The sequence below is a fragment of the Miniopterus schreibersii genome (genome assembly GCF_964146895.1).
Source record: "Miniopterus schreibersii genome assembly, chromosome: 17".
Lineage (NCBI taxonomy): Eukaryota > Metazoa > Chordata > Mammalia > Chiroptera > Miniopteridae > Miniopterus > Miniopterus schreibersii.
Window position 1 is genome coordinate 10,010,911 of NC_138117.1, and position 25,114 is coordinate 10,036,024.

Genomic DNA, 25,114 nt, shown 5'->3' on the forward strand with positions numbered 1-25,114 from the left:
ACTGTCCCTGACACAGCAGGTTTTTTTTGTTTTCCTGAGTGTGCCTGAGGAAGCCAGGTTTTATTAGATTATTTGAAATGTTACCATATGCAAACGACCACCTTCCCCACCTGAGTACCACCGGTGACAAGTTTTCCCTGAATGGTGCTTTTCCCCTCATGAGGTTAAGAGGAGCAAAGTGCAGGGTTTGGGGCGGTCTCGTAATTGACGCAGTTCTTCACCTTCCTGATTTATAAGCACTTACGTGTCGGCTGCTCTGGCGAAGTTTCAAACCTAGAAGCTGGCGGGCAGCCTGATCCTCGAGGGGCCTGAACGAAGGGGACGGGTTGGCACGAGGGCATTTCCTGTGGCATAAAGAAGCCCTCGGCCCAGGGACATAATGCGCCAGGGCTGAAGCCCGCTTGGTCCCTCAGAGTGTTGACAGTTCGGGGGATTCAGCAGGAAACGGGGAGCGACTGCCGTCGAGGGAGGCGGAGCGTTGGGGACGAACGAGGGGTTCGCGCAGGACGTGGCGCTGCGGCAGGCCACGGGAACAAGGACCTCCCCAGGGTGCGGGAAGAGTGACTACACCTGCGAGGAGAAAAATGAACAACCGGGAGCGCGCGCTGAAAACCCAGCACTGAAAACGCGACGGGAGCGCACGCACCTCAGCACCGCCAGGCTGCGCCGGGGACCCGCCGCCTGGGCGTCCTCGGCGTCCCCGCGCCGCGCGCCGCCCCGCTCGCCACGCCCCTCGCCACGCCCCCTTGCCCGACAGCCCCTCCGCCAAGCCGCGGGCACGTGCGCGGCGGATCCCGCCTCCTCCGTTTTCTCAACCAATGAGAAACGGCTTCGTAAGTCGCGCACCGGCTGGCCGCAGGTCACGTGATCGCGTCTCCCCGCGTCTCCCCGCCCCTCACCCAGCTGCCTGTGTGTGGGTTCTGAGAAGATGGCGAAGGTCTCAGAGCTTTACGATGTCACTTGGGAAGGTAACAGCAGGCGGGCGCGGGCGCGGAAAAGCCGACAGCTCTGGGAACGGGTGCGGGACACCTACTGCCCTCGGAGAACCGGCTCCTCAGCTGTCTTTTCCGCACTGGAGCTCTCCCTGAACGGGGGCCGAGGTGGAGGCCGAGGTGGAGGCGGAGGCTGACCTGTTCCTTGGCCAGGCCACTGACCGGTGGCTATGGTGATCCCCACCGCTGGTGTCATCGATAGACCGACCTACCTGCGCCCCAAGTCCAGGGCTCAGGGCCCAGGGCCGCTTCCCGTAGGAGGCGGGAGGGACCTGGCGCTGCTGGGCGGCGCGGAGGAGGCGGGATTGGTTCCTGCTCACGCTACTTTGCAGCCAAGAAAGGCAGGACCTGTAAGGCATTTCTATTTAGTGCTGTGTAGTAAGGGTTACAACTTGGTGCAGAAAAGGTGTGTAGAAGACCCAGGAACAAATCTTACTCGTCTGCATGCTACTTTACGTTTCGTTCCCTCTTCGAAGCTGAGGTCCTGATACCTTCCCCTTTTAATTACCCCTTGTTCCGCGCAAAACGCATTTACACGCACAACACAACTTCCTTCTTACTCCCTACCAGGGATCCCGTTTCTGAAGGGAAAAAGAACTGGTTATCGTGGGCATGTGCTCAGGTGTGATGGGCTTCTGCCCCCATCCTAGGTTAATAAGGTGCAGTGTTCTTTAAGTCTGGAGGAAGTCAGGCTTTGGACCAATTCTGTAACAGATTTTTCCCTTCTCAAAAACGTGAGCGCGAGACATGCTCGAGAGAAGAGCCTTGAGTTTCTCTGACGCATGAAATACCTGCAATTGAAATTTATATCCCCAGCATTTAACAATAGACTTAAACAGATTATTTTTTTCAAGGAACGCCTTCTTCCAATGGTTAAACAATGGCCCCATAACATGTGTATTGAAAGTTATATTGACTCATGGTGATTAAGTCTCTCCAGTATTACGAAGTTGCAAACACGAATGGGAAAAGGTAAAATGCCTCTACACTTGAACTGAATTCAATGATTTATTATTGGTATTGTGGCCTCTAGTGCACTGTGAACCTCAGTGTTTCTACCCGTATTTGGAGAATTCCATTATATTAAAAGCATTAAGCGCTTAGTGCTAGATTTCGGATATATGAAATTAAGTAACACACAGTCCCTACCTTCATGGAGTTCACAGTCTAATGGAGAAGACAAACCTGTCAATATGTAGTTTTAAAAGGCTTGACAGGATGTATTTCTTAAGCTGCATGGCAGTTATGTGGCTGTTCTTTTTAATGTTTTTTAAAAATGTTTCAAATATATCATGCTTTTTATTTTTAGAAAGTGCTGTTTTGAAGGTATATTCAATATAGATTTCTTAGATGATAGTATCATGTATATAATCTTAAGGAATGAGTAGGTGTGTACCATCAGACAGGGTGGTTTAACTAAGTAACTTGGACTACCCTGTGGGCATTCTAAAATAATAAGTAATAGCTACTTCACGAGTTTGTTGAGGAACAAAAGAAAACATGTTAAAGTGCTTTTAAGCTAAGTACTGTCTAGGAAAGATGGTCTGGCTTCTACGTATGTCTCTAGCTTTGTCGTAAGCTATTCTCTCTCTGTCTGAGCTGGCAGTGCTGGCTTTTGTTGAATTCCCTAAATGTGCCATGCTCCTCTTGTATTAGGGCTGGACACATGCTGTTCCTTCCCCTAGGAGTGTTCTTCCCTCATTGTCCCATTCTTGTCCCCATTATAAAATTCCCCTCAAAGGTCATGTATTTCAGAGAGCTTTCCTTGACTACTCCACAGCCGTTCCCCATCCCGCCACCAAAATTTTAAAAAGGGAAAGAAAAAGAACAAAAACAAGCAACAAAACCTTTAACTGTGTTTTCATACTCTTGAAGCGCTTACCCAGTTGTGTTGTTTTAAAATTTTCTGTCTCCTAGAATGAAGGGAGGGACCAGGCCTCTTGTTTCAGTGCCTGATGTATGAGAGGATCTCAGTAATTATTTGTTGACTAAATGAATTGTTAATGGGTTAATAATAAACATTAACAATTTGTTACAAAAAAGACTATAAGTAATTTTTCTAGTGTTGGAATAATTTCTTTAGTATCTTAGACTTAGGCAACTCAACTATAGGATATAGTTTGCTTATTTGTGAAGTAGGGTTTATACCTTTCCACAGTTCTATTTTAGGAGACTTTTTTCTTTTAGAGACTTAGTGGTAACAGATTTTTTAAAATGTAAAAGGGTGATGGGAGGAATCTTAGGGATAGCTTTTTGTCTATATATTTTTAGGAGGGCTGTCAGTTGAACCTGTGCCCTTAGGAATTCCATTGAATCATATGAATTAAAGTCGTGGAAATGGTTAGTTCAAAAAGTACTGCTTCTTAGAAGGTTAATCTGATACCCTGATTATGAAAATTTTATATTCTTCAGTCAGTGGATCAACTTCAGGAGCACCTTGAATTTTTGAGATTTTTATGTATAATTTTATGCATTTTTCTGAGAAAATAATCCTCAGCTTTATCAAATTCTGAACATTTTCTGTAATCTCAGAAATGTTAAGATACATAATTGCTTAAAGGGATAGAGGACCTTTGTAGTGAACTCATGCCATTCATTACTTTTAAAGATTGTAATATCGATTATAATGCATTTGTGGTCTTCCAAAGGATGTTTTTCTTGTTAAAGTGGTATTTTGTTTTTTGAACTTTGAGATACATGGACTTTTGTATTAGTGTGAGTTTATTTTCTTTACCAAAAAAGTTGACTTTAATTTTGGCAATTTTTTTACATTGATCGAATATATAGGTATATATGTGTGTATGTATAATAACAAATTTTTTGTTTTCAGAAATGCGAGATAAAATGAGAAAATGGAGAGATGAAAACGCAAGAAATAGTGAGCAAATTGTGGAAGTTGGAGAGGAATTAATTAATGAATATGCTTCTAAGCTTGGAGATGATAGTAAGTTTTTAAATTTATTATATTTATGCTCAGCAAATGTCCATTTACTGTTCTTAGTTTTTTAAAAAAAGCCATCAATGTATCCGTGATTTTTCACTTTTTAAAAACTTCTCAGGAAGACTAATGATACTTTGAGAAGGCTTTTTAATTGCTGTTAGTAGTAAAGCTATCAAATAGGTGTTTTTGTTTTAAAGCTCACAGGGCTGCAGTCCTGGTCTGGTGAAAATGTATTTCATAAAAAATCCTTTAGAATAGTAAAGGTATTAGATAATTGGAGGTTTTTTTTACTTGATAAGATATTAAAATATTTGATATTGCTAAAAGCATTTAAGGATGCTTTCTTAATTGCTGATATAATACAATAAATCAATTTTCAGTTATAAGTACTATTCTCTAAAATACCAAACAGGAAGAATTCATTATATAGTTTCTGTTGGGAGATTTTTATAGTAAATTTAGTTTTTCTCTCTCTATATGTATCTAGTTTGGATCATATATGAACAAGTGATGATTGCGGCCCTAGACTATGGTCGGGATGACTTGGCATTGGTAGGTATTTAAACTAATTTTATTTTATATTTAATATGCTTCATGGATTATATATAAGCAGTTAAGACTTAGTATATGGCTTGTATGCAATGTTTTCTATAGCTGGTTTTCAATGCTACTCTTAGAGTAGGTAGTCCTAATTAGGTACTTTGAACACAGTATGTTCTTAAATCTTTTTAACAATCCTGAGAAGTAGATATTTCATATTCCAGCTTTACTGAAGAGATTAAATTAGTTGGTGAAGGTTATCTGCTTACAGGATGAATTATACTATGCTGTAGAGTTTATAATAAGCAGATAGTTTAAAACAAATTTATCTTTTGGGTTGTTGAATATCTTTCATAGTATGTTGTTAAGTACTGTTTTACAATATTATAAATGTATATCTCAAATTATTGGAAAATCCTAACACGTACAGAGCATGACTTAAATTCTAGCACTGCTTTTAAAATAGAAGAATGATAATAGCTCTATTTTACACTCATCTGCTAGGTACTGTGCCAAATGCTTTACATCACACTTTATTTAATTTTCACATTATTCCTTGATTTGTGTTTAATATTACCATATTCATTTTATAGATCAGGAAACAGGTTTCTGTTCTTTTGTTTCTATAATTTTGAGTTCTTAAGTACTACTTCATACTCCTTTCTCATTTAAGCCAAAAAATATTACACAGAAATAGAAAATAGAAATACCAGGAGAACATATGTGTGTCTGAATTAGCATTATCCTTTTCAAGGTAATTAAATTACATTAGCTTGGCTATGCACATAATTCCAGTGGAGCTGCCAGTGGTAAAAAATATTCTACAAAACCTTTTTGGATTCCCTTTAGAACCTATGACACATAGTCTTTTGAATATTCACAGAGGTAGCAGCTTTTATCTTGGGGGAAATTTTGAAATTTTTTTTTTCACATTAGCCAAATGCCATTTGATAAAGTAGGAGATCAAATTAGATAATAATATTGATAAACAAAGCAGGAATTCAAATTAGATAGCTTTTCTTGTAACACAGTATTTATTTTTTAACATTTCAGATTTTCTACCCAGTTAGCTTGATTGACCTAGTAGTATGACTTTTGCATGATGTTAAAGAAATAATTGAGCATCATTTTCAGTTTTGACTAACTTGAATATTTTTTCTTATCATGCCAAATTTTCAGCCACACACTTTGAAGCTATACCTCCAGATCATATTAAAACTAATTTTATTACTGGTTAATAATTTCTTTACTAGTTAAAGGCATTTTTTGTCACTTATGCTTTGGACACTAGAATGGACCATTTTTGTAATCTTTATCATTTCTAGCATGACTAAGACTTTTATAATGAAGTTCCTCATATATTGCTGAGAACATACCAGGTGCTCAGTAAATATTTGATTTATTTATTTAGTTGAGGTGTTGGGTGCATTATGGATATCTGCCTAAAGGAGATTGGTACTTCATAGATAAGGTGTCTGTATTTTATGACCCCAGATCAGGATGTGTGTACTGACAAGATTAATATATGATTTCAACAAGGAAAAATTAAGCAAAATGTTAGTAGTAGTTGCTAGGGACTTGAGAGTACTGCCAAAGAACTTAATTTTTATCTAAAGAATCCTTATGCATAATTAGGAAGGAAATACTAGGAAACTGTTGTAGGCATTTAAGTGGGACCTGACACAGTATGTAAATCATTTTTGAGAAGGAGTAATGTGGTGGAAGTACTTGGAGTTATTAGTGGACACATGATCTGTTCATTTTCCCAGTTACTCTTATGATTAGTGTCTGAGAACTTATTGTTTCTCTCACTGTAATTTCAGAGTTCTCTTTTCACCCTGTTACTCATTAGATTAATTTCACTTCATGTCATTAGATCACACTAATTTGAAATTATTTAAGAAGATACATTAAAGACTTACGATGGGCATTCTTTGTAGCCCATTTGGTATATGTAATGTAATTACTACTACTTTTTAAGTCTTGTTTACCAATTATTTTTTTAGTTTTGTCTTCAGGAGTTGAGAAGACAGTTCCCTGGCAGTCACAGAGTCAAGCGACTAACTGGCATGAGATTTGAAGCCATGGAAAGGTAACCGAGTCTTGTAAACACTGATCTCATTTTTTTTATTATTATTATTTTTTAAAAATATATCTTTATTGATTTCAGAGAGAGGAAAGGAGAGGGAGAGAGAGAGATAGAAACATCAATGATGAGAGAGTCATTGATCGAGCCCGCAACCCGGGCATGTGCCCTGACTGGGAATCGAACCCTGATCGCCTGGATCCCAGGTCAATGCTCAACCACTGAGCCACGCCCGGCCGGGCATGATCTCATTTTTAAATGGTGGAAAGGGGCTACCTTTATGTTCTCCTATACTTATGGCAGCAGTTGATTGTGCAAGATCTCTTGCCCTTCAGATTCAGAGTAATGTCAGAGTGCTTCTCAGCATAAATCCTGGCCTTTACTCCCAGTAAGAGTTCTTTATAAGTAGTCTACATCCAATGTCATCAGATATATGATTTGCAAAAATATTCTGACATTCTTTTCATTTGCTTAATGCAGCGTTTTTCAACCTTTTTCATCTCATGGCACATGTAAACTAATGGTTAAAATTTTGCAGCACACCAAAAAATACATGTTTTTGCCCATCTGACCAAGAAAAGGTATAATTTTGATTCTTTCATGCAGATGCCTATTGTTATATATCGGCTGTTGTCATTTTTCAATTTGATAATCTAAGGGAGAAGAAGTCAGTGATCCTGACTAAATAGTCAAGTGTTGCATGTTTTAAAAATTCTTGCAGGCCGTGGCACTCCAGTTGAAAATCCCTGGCTTAACAGTATCCTTTGATTGCAATTTTTTTTTATATTTTATGAAGTCCAGTTTATTTTCTTTTTCTTTCTTTTACTTTTGGTGTCATATCTAGAAACCATTGTCTAATCCAAGGTCACAAAGATTATACCCATCTTTTCTTCTAAGAGTTTTATGATTTTAGTTTTTACATTTAGGTCTTTAACCCATTTTGATTTAATATTTTTTATGGTGTGAAGTAGGTGTCTATCTTTATTTTTCTGCATATGAATATCCAGCTGTCACAGCATTATTTGCTGAAAAGACTATGCTTTCCTTATTTGTCTTGGCACCCTTGGTGAAAATCAGTTAAGTATAAATGGGAGGGTTGATTTCCGGCCTTACCTATGTTGCGCCATATTGATTCTACACTGTATTGATGTTGTGGCTTTGTATTAAGTTCTGAAACTGGGCGTGTGAGTTCCTTAGCTTTTTTCCCCTCAAGATTATTTTGAATCCTTTGAGGTTACACATGAATTTTAGGATCAGCTTATTTTGCCCTTTTTTGTATACTTCACTGTTTTTTTCATTATTATTTAATGATTTTATTTTCTGTTTCCTCATTTAGTTATAGATTCTTATGAGACTAGCATACCTATTATATTACCACGTATTTGATGTCCAAACCAATTTTCTTTATTTTAACTACTGCTGAGTCTGATTGACTTTAGAGTACAGGGATATGGCTTGCCCTTCACAATATATGAACACATTTATAAATTAAGTATACTTTGATTTTTTTCAATAGCCCGCTACAGTTAAAGTATTCTTGCCTATTGGCATGATCATAAAATCACAAACACCGGCTTGAGTACTAAAATTTTTGAGCCAGTGTATAGTTAATAGATGGGTTACATGATGATATAGAGTCTTCATTTCTATCATTAAGAGATATCTTTAAGAAGATATTAAGAGAAAAATATAAAATTAAAAATATCCTATAGGGAAGAGATCCCAAGACTGTATATATGTTATTTCTAAGTTTAGAAACACTGCTGTAAAAGTTTTTAAACGTTGTTTTTTGTGTTCTTTAAAGATCTATATTCAGAAGTGGAGTAATTGATAGGAAGGGAGTTGGGGGTTATGAAGGAATTTCAGAATCACTTAGCTATTTCTTTGCATCCCAATCAAGATTATCATATGTAAGAGTATATAGTTAAGTAAAGTTCTTTATGTGATTTCTAATGTATCCTTACTTAGGATCTTTATCACATAATGCTAATTTTGGCTTCATAGTTATATGGTGTCATATTTTATTATTTTTTTGTTTAATAAATTTGTTAACTGTCTCTTTATGAGATTGTAACCCAGCAAAGAGTATTACGTATGGATACTTAATAGGTGCTTAATGAACTGAACCAGCTCAACTAAGAAAAGCTATTATAAATATTCTTTAAAGGAGAATTAATACATAGATCATTTCCTTGTGAATGTATTTGTTAAAATTAAACTTTTCTTATGTTTTATTGGTTGTAATTCTAGGTATAACTAGGACCGCAAAGGTGTTTCTTTGTGTTGCTAGTTTTTACCTTTGTATTTAGGCCAGGTTAAATCAGTATGTTTTTCAAGTAACTTCTTCTATAAGTACTTTATACATTACTTTTTTTCCTTTAAAAATAATGACACCCTAGCAAACTTTTATAGGAATATTGAAAGTAACTTGGATAGTAATTGTAAATGCATGTAAAGCGCTGCCAGTTTAGTCTTTTTCTGTATTTACTATTTGTCACTAAATTTTAAGGTCATGATTCTTGATGTTTTTTCTTCTTTTTAAATAGATATGATGATGCAATACAGCTATATGATCGAATTCTACATGAAGATCCAACTAACACTGTAAGTTAACTGATGGTCCTAAAGATCATATAGTGTATTACAAAAGGCAGAATTAATTCATTTTTGAAATAATGGAAAAATACAAATGGAACCATATTTTATCATCTGTAAATATTTCATGATGAGCTGTTTTTAAAAAGTAGACTTAAAACTCTTCAGTAAAATTTGACTTATGTGAGATATCTTATTAGAAAGAAACTAGTTGAAATTTGTGAAGAAGGAATTTTATGTGCTTGAGTAAAAGCCCAGCAGAAGAGCTCAGTATTTTTAACTTGCTTGTGTTTGTATAGTTATATTTTAGCTGTCTTAATGAGAAATGAAGGTAGTCATCTCAGTAATTAGTATATGGAGTTAATGAAGGTGTTTTGTTTTGGATTTTCTTTTTTCTACCTGAGTAAGAATGACTATATCATATATAAATATGTTTAGAGAAAAAATATATAAATATCTTTGATTTATCCTGATTTTGAACAAATTTTATATCAGCTTATTGGACAAAATATTTTTTCCAAATATATAATATTATTTGTTTTAAAAATACCCTGGTGAAAAAACTGTTTTTATTGTTGAGAACATTTTAGTTTACTTTTGGTATAATGGCTTCCCTCATTTTTACCTTTTATTAAATGAAAAGTAAAAGACAGACTTTAGATAACGTATTATGCATTTTTAATGTTTTATGTTATGTCTATGCAACATATGCCTGCTAAAAGAAAAATATTTTTAGAATTTTTTAAACAAAAACCAGTTTGAGTTTGTATTGTCCTTTTATAAAAGGAGAAATTCTTATATTAACATGTAATACAAAAACATGGTGCTACCTTATTTGGCAGTATTTCACTAAAGCGCATTTAAAAAAGGTAATATAATATATGATTGTGGATTATAAGATGCAGAAATGTTTAATAATTGAACATGAGTAACTTGATTCATTTAAAATAAATTATTTATGCTAAGTTGAGAAATGATTTAATATTGAAGTGTGTGATTTCTAGATAGCATTAAACCAGGCATTCATTGGTCATAAATCTCTCATCTCTGCTTGCCCCTTTTGATACTCTATAATAATACTTCTGTATATTGCTTAAAAGATCGAGTTTTTTTCCTGTTTTATTTAGCTATAATTGACCAGTACCATTATACAAGTTTAAGTTACACAATGTGGTAATTTGGCATAAGTATATATTTTGAAATGTTTTATATATGTGTTTTTAATATTATTCCACCACAGGGAAACTTCCTAGGTTTTATTTTTTGGTAGATAATTTGAATGGCAAGGATTCATTATTTGTGAAGATTCTAAGAATATAGAAAATTCAGGGAAAAGTTTTGGCAGAGCTACAAGCCTATCTGTTACTAAAAAAGACAAAAATAAGAAACAGCTTTTATTAGTTTTGTCTAGATATTCCTGATTTAAAAAGGGAGTTAAAATGGGAAAGTTTTGAAGTTTTCTAATCTTAATATATAAAAGCACTGTTGTTTCTTTCCTGAAGATTGTGTAATGTACTTATTTTAAATATAAGACTTAAGCATAGTTTCAAAGGTATTTATTTTTTTACCCAACCATACAGGATGGGGCAAAAGTAGGTTTACAGTTATAATAATAAATAATACAATAGTTAATAATAATACAGGAATAAACCCTGTTTCATGTACTCACAACTGTAAGCCTACTTTTGCCATACCCTGTATATTGAAAAAATGAAGTCAGGTTTCTGAAAAAAATTTGAGTTTCATATATTTTTCTCATTAAGTTAAAAATTAATAGCTTGTAATTTATTTTCTTGAGATTAGGAGTCAAACTTTTTACTTTTGTGTCAGTTTAAGTTGATATTTTTAATAAATTATATTTCACTTTTTCAAGATCTAAAATAATATGTAATTACATACTGTTTTGTCTTTATAGCACTTTCTACATTTTATGGCTTTAAGACAGGCCAAAAAAGAAATCCAAATGGTTCCCCTCATAGACTGTATATGAAGTGGTAGTAACTAAATCCCTTAAAACGCAAATGTTGAGCACAAAGCAAAGGTAAAAAGAAGGAAGATAGCATTCATTTAATACCTGACTATTCTTATATTCTGACTATTGTGTTATATTCTAACTATTGTGTGAGTTGCTTTATTGTGTTAGTTGATACTTGGAGGTGGTGGTGTTACTGAGGTTTGTGGAAATTAAATATTTTGCCCTTGGTTAGAAAGCTAAGTGACAATAATTGGGATTTAGTTTCTCTTTTTCCCCCAAATCAGGACTATGCTCTACCATATTGCCTGTGGAAGAAGTAGTGTCATGAAAAATGAAAAGAATAGACAAATATGTTTCAAATGATGTTGGATTGGTGAAATTAGGTATTATATGTCCAAAAGGAATTGGTTTCTTAATTATCTGTTAATTTATTCCTCACCTGTATTCAGAAGGACTTCGAATAAAAGCTTTCATTTGAAGTCTAATATTTTCCCTAAAGGCTTTAGGACTGAGTTACTTTTAGAACTTTACTTCTACTTTTCTATAAATTTTTCAGACTTTCCAAATTTTACATATATTTTGGTGTTTTCATTGTTTTACGTAGTGAAATTATTTCAAATATATTTGAGTACCTACTGTGTGGCAGGCATTGTGTTAGGCCTTCGGCATGAGCCGAACATTTGAGGATACGCACTTTTAACAAGTAGGTCATTTTTTGGTGACTGAAATTGTTATTGCTATTATTATACTGTTCTTGGTCTCATTAGAAAGTCTCTTGATTCTCTCTGGTTTTTAGACTCTCACTTCTTCAGAGCAAAACCCCCCACCTTTCTCATCCCATGACAGGTAGCTCCATTAGTCTAAAGAAGATCCATTCATTTTATTCCATTGTCTGCATTTTGTGGAGTGTGTATTATATAAAAAAATAATAATTATAATTAATAAAATTAACCTTGACCTAGTGTGTTTTGTTTAGCCTTCTGCATTGAATAAAATAAATAGAGATGGAGGGGTTGTAAATTTAATAATTCATATAGTGCCCTCCAGTCCTGACTGTTCACTGCAGCCTCAAATGTACAGTCTTGATTACACACAAAGTTGCTGTCTCTTCTGCCTTTGCTCCAGTATTCTTCCTATTACGCAGTGTCTTCCACACAATTTCCTCATTTGCTTAATGTCTGCTTGCCTTTTTTATTTCAGTTCAGGTGTTACATCTGGGACCTCTTTGCTTCCTGACCTTCTACCTCTTCCACTCTGCTACAGTCCATGTTAGGGTCTACTCCATGTCGCCACGACTTCCTATAAATCTCTATTATTGTTGTTTTTTATTCATGTATCTTTTTTTTGTATTTTCATTGTCTAGCATAGTACATATTAAATAGTAGATGTTCAGTACATATTTGATGAATGCATAAATAAATGTCATTTATTTTGTATTTATCGTTTTAAAACTTTAAAATGCAAGTTTAAATGTTTTGTCTATTTTAAAATATGTCTTTCAGGATCTATATTATTCATTTGAAAGACTCATAAGTAGATTGGTCTCTTAAAATTGTGAAAAAGTAATCAGAAGCCATATTTGTATAATGACATTCAGGTGGCCATGGTGAGATTTTTTTCCTAATCTCCACTATCCCTCTGTCTCTTAAGATACAGATCTTATGAATGAGACAGAGTAAAGGATTTTAGGCTGGATAAAGATTAGGATTCCCTGCTGGCTTGTAATTATCAGAATCTGGATGGTTATTTATTTGAATGAAATGATGCATACATTGTGTACATCAAAAGTAAAGCATATGTGATTGTTAGAGGAATGTTTGAATTCCCCGGTGGGATGTCATGGAGTATGTTTATGAACCCCCACTAAGCAGTAGTTGTACAATGGAGTTTCACTGGCATTGAGATAATAATTTGCACAGTCAAATTACCTTCTTTACAAAAACCCAGGGAATCATGAGCGCCTAATCCTTTATTAATGTCAACCCATAGGCTGCAAGAAAGCGTAAGATTGCCATTCGAAAAGCCCAGGGCAAAAATGTGGAGGCCATTCGGGAACTGAATGAATATCTGGAACAGTGAGTGTCCTACAAGAGGATTGTGTTTTGTTATTCTGATAAATCTTTTTTAATTAAAATGGAATTTGCATTTGATTTTCCTTTTTGCCTACATGCTGTTTGTTTACCAAATAGCTACACACTTACTTTTTTTTTTTCTTGTCCCTTACCAGATTTGTTGGAGACCAAGAAGCCTGGCATGAACTTGCAGAACTTTATATCAATGAGCATGAGTAAGTTGTTAAGTACACATAAAATTTTGTTAGGAGTGCAATTTTCATCACAATGTAAGTTCAGAAGGCCTAGTGGTTTCTAAAGGATTGGTGAGAAGGTATGAATCATATCGTTTTAAATGAATAAAATAAATAGTTAAATGGGAGAAAAACAGATAAACGATTTGCTGCTTATAATATGTGAATTGCTTTAACTAGGTCATTTGTGTTTTCCTAAATTATTTTTGTTTGGGAAATTAGTGTTTCCCATAAGGCATTCTTTGGAATTAGAAAGGCCTACATTTGCTGAGCTAAGGTTATTTTTAGTGAATCACAATTGTGAATTTTTAAAGTTTAAATTGTTCTTATAATACAAAGAGTATTATACTCCCTGCTGTTTAAAAATTCTGTCAATTGTATGCATTTATTAGCCTTAGTACTATGAGAATCAACTTTTCCAAAGTAGAAGCATTCTGTTGCCTGGGTAAAAAACCAAGAATAATCAAGAATGTTGAATGCTGTAGGAACTGGCTTATTGGATATTTAATGTTTTTGTTAGCTTTTTTATTGCTGCAGTGACAGGAGGAAATCCCAGTGTGAGAGGATTAGCCCAGTCTTAGTGCAAGTTTTCTAATAACACAGCATTAACGCTAACCTCCAACTACAGGCAGGACTTTCTTTCCCCTTAGTTCTCCTGAATCTGAAGTATATCACATTGTTTCTTTCCTTCTTATAGAGAGAATAGAATCAGATTCTCATGCACATATTCTTACTATGGGTGCATGGTTAATCTCATCCTCATACTACAATAGCTGACAGGAAATAAAATAGAATGAAGACACTTGTCTCTTGCCTTTACTCAGGGCTGTATATGTAACGTGAAATGGAGAATTAAGGTAGTTAACTATAATTCTTACATAAGTGGGAGCTAAAATTAAAATTATAGCTGTCATTTAATGAATGTGTACTACATTCTGGGAAGCAGTGTTCAGTTCTCTACCATATTTTAACTATCAGATTCTCTTTGTTTTCCCTTTACGAAATTATTTCCTAAATCATGTTCAGTATAGATGTGTGTATGCTTGAATGTTCGTGTATGTAAACATATTTAGGATTCTCTTAAGTATGTGAGAGTGGTAGTATATTTGGTTTAAATGGAAATAATTTCATTTTTATAGTTTTTAAGTCAATACTTATAAAGCATACAGTATATAATTTAAATAACATGAACTGAATTTTCAGAATACAGTAAAAAAAACCTAAATTTTATTTTGTCTGTAAAACAGATGACAGTCATCTAAAATGTTTTGTGCCTTTTGAAGATCTGTGATTAAAAGCATTTAAACATATTTCATATCATCAGGAAAATTATTTTTTTCAATAAAGGAATACCTAATGCAGAAAATTTGGAGAACCCAATAAAGAGTAAAGACGAAGACAAAAATCTTGTGTAGTTGTATCATCCTAAGTTAACTACAGTTTGTTTTATTTTTTTAGTATCTCTTGAAACAAACAGAAATCTAAAATAGAGTTATCTTTTGTATCCTAATGCTTTCCACTTAGTTATATTTAGTCAAAATTTTTTTATCACAGTGAACATTCCACAGTGTGATTTCAATGGCTCTATATTATTCCATCTTATTAATCTGGTTTTCTTAACTAATTTTCTAAGGGAATATAAAGGTTGGTGTTCATTTCCACTGTAATGCTGTACTGATTTGTTTCCTTGGGCTAAATTCTTAAAAGTATAAATACTTGATTAAATGCTGTACACGGTTTCAGAGAGTTTGATAAATTGTTCCTAGTTTACTCTCAAACCAGCTATTATTAGCAACCTTTTAACAATACTGAGTGCTATCATTCTTTTTAACCTTTGCAAGTTTTGATAGGTGAAAATTGGTTACTCCTTAAAAAAATTAAGAGCTCCTTGTATAAGTGACTGGAACATTTATTCTTTCAGAAATATACCCTTGTTAGTTATGTCTTTTTCTTACTGTTTTTTTTTTTTTTAACTTATAGACATGTTTTATTTTTAGATGGTTAGATGTATCCATGTTTATTGCTTTCATGTTTTCTGTCCTCTAAGAATTATATAAATATACCACCTCTGTTTTGCATGTTTCTAATATTTCTATATTTAGTTCTCAAATCAGTTATACTTTATTTTTAACCTATCATTAAATTTATTATTTGCTTCACCTTATAATGGCCAGAGTTAGTTTTGCTTTGTTTTGAATCTCTATAAATGGAGTTTATTGAGATAGAGTTGAATGTACACGTAAGAGAAATGAACTGAAAAATCCCAAGAAATTGAAAAATACAAAGACAGAAAAGCACCTGAAAAATTTCTTTTCAGAGGAAATGTTAACTGTGTTAAGCTTTCCCTTTTATCTAGTATCACAAAACTTTTTTTGGTCTTAAAGCTATTCGTTCATAATATAACCATTTATTTTTTTCAGTTGAGCACTTAGAAGAAATATTCAGATGTAGAGCACGTGGAAATAAGTATCTTCAGGTTTTTTGAAATGAAAATCAGAATCTGTTCACTTAATATTTTACTTTTGTGGGCAAGTCATTATAGTAGGTAGAATTTTTTGTGTGTGTGTGGAAGTGGTAAATTATTTATTGTGTGATGTCAGTTTAGCACAGTTTTATGGACACAGTGGCAAAAAGGTAGCAATTTAGGAATTGCTTGATACATTTCACATTTTGACATTTTCTCCATATGAATAGTTTATAAGCTATTTTAAATATAATACGTTACAGGCGGCATTGCTAGTCTAGATCTAGAATTTTTTCCTTTAAATTTCCACAGTAGAATGTTTGTATAAACCTATTCAGTGTATTTATAGAGAGAAATTGGGATATAGAATTCTGCCATGTATTTTTTTGTATCTTTAAGTTACCTTTAAGTTTGCTTCTGATTTATAAGTTCTAGTGTGTATTTAGTTATTCAAGTGGTATGTGTTATAGCAGTTGACCATATTGAGATACTTTACTTGTTTTAAATATAAAACTGTTAGTTAGAATTTATGTTAGCACTACCAATATATATTATAAACAGAAATACATATTTTAAACAAAGACACTTAAGTTTTTTACTTGAGTTGTAGTTAAAACTAGATGTTATATCAATAAGCACCAGATAGTATTGTAAGTTAATTATGATAGTGATCATGGTTCCTTTTTGTAGGTCCAGCCTTACTGTAAAATTTAATAACAAATGGAATTATTAAAATATTATAAGGAAAGATTATAATGTTGGTAAGGCAGTCTAGGGACAGATATGTATCTTATACATACACTTTTGCGAGGAACAGAAGAACTTTAAAAATTTTATTTAGTAAGAGAAATATTTAGAAGGGAACTGTCTTTTGATGAAGTTAGGTGTTTAGAGACTACTTTACCCTTGTTTTAGAGAATAATAAATATCAGGTAGATAAATAAATATCAATACTTCTGTTCTAGACATTAATTCAGTCATTTGTTCACTCATTTATCCAGTTATTCATTATATACCTATCATATGTCAAGAACCAGGTTTTGGATATAAAAATGAAAGAGCTAAAGAGCTGTATGATCTTTGATGAGAATCTGTATATAACAACCTTCATAAATCTATAATACTGTGATTTGTGGGTAATCTGCAGGGCTTTTTGGTTCCTCAGACCCTTTGGATTTTATTGGTGCACCTGTTTTTATGTTACCATTGACATCTTCATCACTACTATTACCACCAAATTTTTCATTGTGGCGTGCAGTGCTTATAGGCAGTAAGTGTAGTGGTTAAGAGTGTAGACTGTCCCGAGTGGCACATCCTGGGTTTCAGTTTAATCTCTGTGCCTCAGTGTTCTTAACTGCAGAATGGTGATATTAATTTCCTACTTCCTAGGGTTTGGGTAGGATTAGGTAAGTTAATACATGTAACACCTAGAAAATAATATATAATGAGGATGTGATAAAAGTTAGCTCTTGCCCTGGCCAGTGTGGCTCAGTTGGTTGGAACGTTGTCCTCTGCACTGAAAAGTTGTGGGTTTGATCCCTGGTCAGGGCACACACCTATGTTGGGGGTTCTATCCCTGGTCAGGGCGCATACGGGAGGCAACCAGTCGATGTTTCTCTCTTTTCCTTCCCCTCTCTCTAAAATAAAACATAACTTTTTTAAAAGTTGTCTCTTATTAGTCACATGTGTAAAACTGCAACGTGTATTTTGAAAAGTAAGTATGTCAGACATTAGTGTAAAGATAGGTTATCAGTGACAGATGCCAAAAATAACTGTAGGTAGCCTTTTTCTGATGAGCACTCTCATCACCTCACTGGGAATAAATCTTAGGACACCTGTGTTCTTTAGGATTTCCTGTAAATAGTGAGGATATTCACATGACTTGAAACATAAAATACATTAAGGTGAATTGTAGTCACTTGGTGTAAAATGATTTTTCCAGAGCCTTTTGCCGCAGTTCTCTCCTTAGGTTTTCAGCAAGATTTTTGTTTCTCCACACATGATTAAATACTAGCAGAGTATATATCAAAGCCACTTACTCAATCTATTTTTCATGGGTTTAGAAATTTATAGCTTTATTATGATTTTGTATTTGACAGTAAACTTAAGTAATGAAAAGTCTTTGTAACAGGATATGTTGGTAAATTTATGTCTGTAAAGGATTCCTAGTAAATAGGGTATTTAATGAAATGTTTATTTCCACCTTACACTTTAGCTATTTGATTATTTTATTAAATGATTTGTGGAATTCTAGAAGTTATTTTATCTGTAACTTGATTCCAGGTTTTGAAGCTTATGTTGTTAATAATGTTTGGATATCGTAGTAGTGACTTAGTTTTAAAAAATGTAGCATGTATCGGTTGCTCATGCACTGCTTTAGGATTCAAGCCTCTGTTTATTCATTTCATTAAAAAATTAAATATTCATATTTATGAATTCAGGATAATAAGCCCTTTATTAATAAAGCTATTTAAATTATTTAGGAAACAAAATGCCTAACATCACTAAAATTGTTTTAAAATTATTTTAAGGCATAACTGTGATAAAATTTGTGACTTTTAAAATTAATTTCTCCTTGATATTTTTCAGCTATGCTAAAGCAGCCTTTTGTTTAGAGGAGCTTATGATGACTAATCCACACAACCACTTATACTGTCAGCAGTATGCTGAAGTAAGTGTTTTCAAAAACAACAATTGAATGTGATTTTATTTTTGTTGGTTTGGGTGTTATAATGGAACTAAGATTATGTCCTTAATGTTATGCAAGTATATAAATATTTAAAACATCTGATAAAAATTGCCTTGTGGGATTAAAAGTTTTAAATTTTTAATACTGTAATTGAAATAGTGACTTCTCAGTTAAAAGCACTATTTAAAACAGTGAAATCGTTTGTATTTTTTATTTGTATATATTTTCTTTTCTAATTATGAATTGATTATGCCACAGTTGTCACCATTTAATGGCTTCTAAGACATTTATAGTGATTATGAGTTTTAAATTTATAGTCTAGAAAATTCATATCAAGGTCAGTATTTTGGGAAGTAGCAAGTATTTATCTTACTTTGCTTACTATTAAAGATAGCAGTATAGTTCAATGCTAAAAGGTTAGAAGGACATCATTATTAAGGACTGTTAATAGTTTTTTGGGGGAGGCTATGCTTTAAAATTTAGATTAGCTTCAACAACTTTAAGATGAAATCTTTTAAACATCTTGCATTTGTTTACAGAATATCTGTTTCAGTTACTAATGCCTATGGTATGATGAAACATGCTATATTTCAGAGTAGTAAAATAAACAGGTTTCAGCACTCTGCAATTTTTAACAGGTTAAATATACCCAAGGTGGACTTGAAAACCTTGAACTTTCAAGAAAGTATTTTGCACAGGCATTGAAACTGAACAACAGAAATATGAGAGCTTTGTTTGGACTTTACATGGTGAGTTAAGGTGCATGTTTAATGTTATTTTACCAAATCTGTCGTTTAAACTCCATTAACTATCCTATTCAATCACTTCTCTCTTGTTTTTTCCCCCTCTTGTTTTTTGGATAAGCATATGAATTTTTTCTTCTAGTTAATTATGAGTAATAGGTTATGAGGCATTTTTATTTTTGAATGTTAATACATCCTGTCTATTTGACATTTCATTGTAAAATGTTTTTTATGTATCAGAAATGAAATATTCCCTTATAAAATTAAATAGTAACCGGTAAAAATCCACACTATATATTTCTTAATTGTTTTGACATTCTTGGGTTTTATGCTCAGCATTGTTATATTTCTTAACCTTAAATTAAAGTTGTATGAGATATTTTTAAATGATGGCAATAAAAGACATATTAGAAATAAAATCTCTGATGTCAAATTAAAACACTTTTTATGGTATAGAAAACCACTTTGGAAGTTGTGGGAAGTGTGTAATTAAATATTGCTATTGTTTATGTATGCCAAATGACAAGCCTAGAAAAGTAAATTAACAAGAGCTTTGGGGTAGGAAGAATTTGCTGAGCTTTAAAATATATAATAAAATGAGCCCCTTTCTACAATCAGAAATGTCTGGAAAAATAATCTTTTCTTTAATAGGCCAGTTCTTTGAAATTTTAATTTATCTTAGTCTTTTCATGGACTTTGGATGAATGTCTTATTGGGGCTCAGTGAAAAGAATTGATTGCAGAGATGGAGGCAGGAAGAAACAAATGAAATACTTTTCAGAAAAGAAATGGAATTTTACCTTTAAGAGCTGTGGTAGACAACTAATAAAATAATTTTAGATATTGTTTAAGGTATCCTTTCTCTTTCCATTTGGATTATTCAGTATTTTAAAATATATTGGTTTTTTATTTATTTATAAGTCTATATGTCTGTCTGCTAATGTAGCATAGTTTTTATTGATTTCAGAGAGAGGAAGGGAGAGGGACAAAGAGAAACATCAATGATAAGAAAAAATCGTTGATCAACTGCCTCTTGCATGCCCCCTGCCTCCTGCACACCTGCTGGGCATTGATCTTGAAACCCTGGCATGTGCCCTGACCAGGAATCGAACCAAGATCTCCTGGATCATAGGTCGATGCTCAACTACTTAGCCCCGCCTGCTGACCTATATTGTCATTTTTAAACACTATAATTTTATTCAACTTTATTTTTATTTTAAAAATAAGTTGTTTTGGTACAATTTTTAAAAACTGTTATCATCCCATTGCAACTGTGACCTTACATGTTTTTATTATCTTACTAGAAAAAAGTCATTTTGTTTTTGATGTTTCTTTTTTGTTTTTAGTCAGCAAGTCATATTGCTTCTAATCCAAAAGCAAGTGCAAAAACAAAAAAGGACAACATGAAGTATGCTAGTTGGGCAGCTAGTCAAATAAACAGAGCTTATCAGGTTAGTATTAATAATTTTATATTATGATATAGGTCAGTTAATGTATTGTATTTCTTTGTTGTTGTTTTTGTGTCTGCAAAGTACAAAGCCAGATGTCTATCACTGGACTTTTATATCTTTGGGCCTTGTGTGTCTCATTTGTCAGGCTAACCTGGACCTACCTATTCGTATGGTGGTCTCAGGGTTCCAAGAGCAGCAAGCAGGCAAACTCTGATGTGCAAGGCCTTTTCAAGCTTCTAGAGTTGTCACATGTTGCAAATATTCCCTTGAGCAAAGAAAATCACATGGTCAACCTAGATCAGGGATGCAGTATTTTACCTCTCAATGGGAAGAGAAATAGGTGGTCATTTGGCAGTTTATTACACTATTGTATAACTTTATAGTCCCTTCTGCTTTTTTTAATTTTGCCTTTTTATCCACTTTATTGAGGTATAATTTACATAAGATAACATGCACACATTTTAGGTGTACAGTTGAGTTTTGACAAGTATATACTTCCCTCTCACCACCAGCCCATTTCAGATATACAGCATCATCATTCCAGAAAGTTCCCTTCTGCCACTTTGTAGTCAACTCCACTCCACACTGCAGACAAGCACTGATTTGATTTTTATCACAATAAATTAGTTTTGCCTGTACTCGAACTTTATATACATGAGATCATAGGTTATACACTCTCTTGTGCCTGGCTTCTTTCACTCAGTGTAATGTTTCTGAGATTCATCTAGCCAGCGTTCCATTTTATTTGTCCTGTTACTTTGTACACCAATGTGGTTGTCTACAAATTTTATAAAGGTAAATTTTAGTCCAATTTATCCCAGTTATTACAATGGATAAATTATTAACCTTTTAATTCTATAATCATGTTTTTTTATTTATGTTCTTTCCAGTGAGTTTTCTTTAAGATCCAACAGGGAATTGTAAAAGAAGAGTTTACTTAAGCAAAATCTAACTGTGTGAAAACAAAAGTGCAGAATTTGCAATTAATGTGGCAAATTATAACTTTCAGAGATTGACATTTTAGTAAGTAAATCTCTGGGATCTAATTGAGAACTTCATAACTCATGTCTAGGCATATAAACAAGTATAAAGAAAAATATTCCTTATTGTAATGTTTTTCTAGGCATTTATAAATTAGAGAAAATGAGGTTTTAAGAACTGCTTTTCTTTCTTTGTTTTCACTTAATAATGAAACAGAATATGGCTACTACTGGCTTTTCAATTAGGTAATTGGTTTAGCATGTTCAGTAGAGGCAGGCAAGTTTGATTAATGCTCATGAAAAACTTTAATGTGAACCTACACACAATAATTTTCCAGATAAATGCTTCTTTGGTATACTGCTAAATTCATCTGGGCTAGTGATCCATATGTTATTTATGATTGTGGAGGTGATTCTGTTACTATCCTTTTGGGAAATAGAAAATTAAATCATGATTTGAGGGAAAAATAGGATTCCGGCTTAATCAGTTAAATTGCCATATAATTCTGGGATAGACAAAATAATTGCATGTCAGGCAAAATTTGAAGTGATTGATTTATATTTCCAACTTTCTTTTTATTTGTTCTGACACAAATAGGTTTAGTTTATTCTAAATAGCACTGATTGTTAGTATTGTTGATACACAAACTTAGGTGATTTTTTTATTTTTAAAAACCACAAATTTATATTTACTATTTTATTATGTTTAAGTACAAACCAAGAAAAATGTATTTTAAAATACTTCTTATGACTTCAGCTCTACAGGAATTTAATTTTGCTATGTAAGTGTTACTATATGGTATCCTAGTTTTGCACCCCTCCCCCACCCATCAAAGATTTTTCTTAGAATTAGACCTTTAAGTATCTGATTAGGACCATTCCTGTTTTGGGATAGGCAGTGGTAAAAGAAAAGGCTTTCTGTTCTTGGTAAGTCCTTGTGAAAGTGAATTTATCAACTGGATAATAGGAACAATAAGCACACCCCACATCCTTGAGTCACCAAAGGCAATTATGAAATGGCAAAGTTTTAAATGGGGTGTTGCTATTATGATATTTTGTAATTGTGACTTAAATATTTTAACATTTGAATTCCTTAAATTAATAATGTCTTAAGAAAGGTAAAAGGGATCTTGATTTTTATGAGCTCTTCCCTTTTCCTGGCATTTCCTCTAGAAATCCCCTTTACTTACCCTGTCAAATCAAGATTCAGCCACAGAAGCTAATGGTTTAGGAAGTAGGGGAATCATAATGTTAAGCTGCACCCAGAGAGGTCAGTGGCAGGTTAACAATTCCTGAAACCTGTTGCTTCTATGATGGTACCTGTGCTTGATCACTTAATCTTTCTCAACAGGTCATGAGAAGTTTGCCAAATTAAGTTAATTACAAAAGAGAAGGAACACATTATAAATCAAGTACTAAGTACTTAAGACAGCATTGGTATTTGAGGGAAAGATCAGTCACATGAAAATGTATTGAGTGCTTAGTTGTTAATTGAAAGTACTATGTGTTATTAATAGTAAATGTTAGTACTTTAACCATGGGGAAAATAGGTATTATAGATATAATACACCTACACTCATAAAGAACACTTACTTTCCTGGTAAATCTGTAGTGTTAAATCAAACTGATAAATGATGGGAATTGTAAGTCTAGTTAGAAAACTAATTTTGAAATCAGCATGGACTGTTCAACAGTAGTTCCCCTGCTGATTTTGTGTACTATATTGAATTTAATATACCATGAATTTGGTTTAAATATACAAAGATAGTATTTAATGTATTATATTTTGTTTTCATTGTAAAATCCAATTTAAACTAGAAATGCATACTTTAAAACATGTTTACATCATTGTGTAATATGTAACAAAGTTTTATTTGACAGGTCTTTGATGCAGAAGCATGATATTACCTAGTCAGCTAATAAATCTGGAAAAATTTAAAGAATTACAACCAATTTGAAATAATTTTAGAGATATCTTGTACTTTAAAATGTTTAATAGAAAGTATATTTATATTTTACCTTTGTTTGAAAACATTTGATTATATGCTGGTGATAAAATAGATAATGTTAACTCTCATTAGCTATAAGAAGGTAATGTTGTGATTTTAAACCTGCCACTGAAATTGAACCTAATTGCATTGTTTTAAAATTAGTTTGCAGGTCGAAGTAAGAAGGAAACCAAATACTCTCTTAAGGCAGTCGAAGACATGTTGGAAACACTGCAGATTACCCAGTCTTAAGGTTTCAAAAACTCTTTCACGTTCATTTCACAACTGCACAATTGAACTCATTGGCTTGTGACTTATTTACTAAATGCCTAGTGCTATTTATATACTAATTTTCTGTTAAGGCATTTATAAAGAATTTGTTTATATAAACCCAAAATGCCTTGCTAAGCAGAAAGGTTGGGAAAGCCCATGGAAGAAGGATTTAAGAAGAGTCTTATTAATTATACATCATTCTCTTAATACCACACTGCTTTTAAACCATAAGCTGATGTAGAAATAACCTTGCTAAATAAACCATGATGATTTATTAAACTTGCATATGAAAATTATAGTCTTTTTATTATACTTTAATAGTGAATATACTGTTTTAGAACTCAGATTTCTAGTTAACCCCTTTTTATTTGTGATAGGAAAAATATAGCATATATAACTGACAGCAAAATACTAGAAAATTATTTTGATTCTTTTAGTGTCAGATTGGATTTTGTTCAGTGTTTTAGTAGGCTCTTGTTTTATGTACTATAATGTTGTTCTGCTGAATCGTGCTAAAATATCTCATTTTCCAAAATTCAGCAATATCTCTCTGTAAAATGTATTGCCATAGAACATAATTAGATTTTTACCTATAAAATGCTTTACGGTTCATATATGCTATAGAACTCAAATTTAACCTTTATGAAAGTTATATTTATTGAACCTTTAACTGTAAATTACGTAAAAGAATATTCAGAGATCTAGAGAATAGGAATTTAAGGGTTTTCAGTAACTTATTTTTACTTTAGGGAAAAATAAAAAATCTAAACTATTTTAAAAGAAAAATTTTTACAATCCTCATATCTCATTATCACCTTAGTAATAATTGAAATGTCTTCTTTTTTTTCATACTAATCAACCATTAAACTTTGAGAGTTAAACACTTCATTCAGACATAAATACATTTTTAGAATAGGCGATTGTTCTTTCAAGACAAATATTTATTGTTAGTAGTGGTTTGTAATTTGTATATTAGTTACATATAATATATATTATATATACACATAATCTTATTTATATCAGTGTTACACAGAAACGCCTGCTCACTTGTTATTACTGGATTTGGGCACATGGGGGTCATGGAGGAGTTGAC

General features: G+C 33.1%; 1 protein-coding gene across 1 annotated transcript; it reads left to right on the forward strand.

The window, feature by feature from the left end:
- Positions 1–250: 250 nt before the first annotated feature.
- EMC2 (ER membrane protein complex subunit 2) lies at positions 251–24,304 on the forward strand. Its single transcript, XM_081117009.1, has 11 exons — positions 251–968; positions 3,823–3,936; positions 4,421–4,485; positions 6,480–6,565; positions 9,106–9,163; positions 13,119–13,204; positions 13,357–13,416; positions 18,488–18,569; positions 19,226–19,336; positions 20,676–20,780; positions 23,914–24,304. Exons 1-11 carry the CDS (start codon positions 929–931, stop codon positions 23,998–24,000), a joined length of 894 nt encoding a protein of 297 aa, XP_080973135.1. The 5' UTR covers positions 251–928; the 3' UTR covers positions 24,001–24,304.
- Positions 24,305–25,114: the final 810 nt, after the last annotated feature.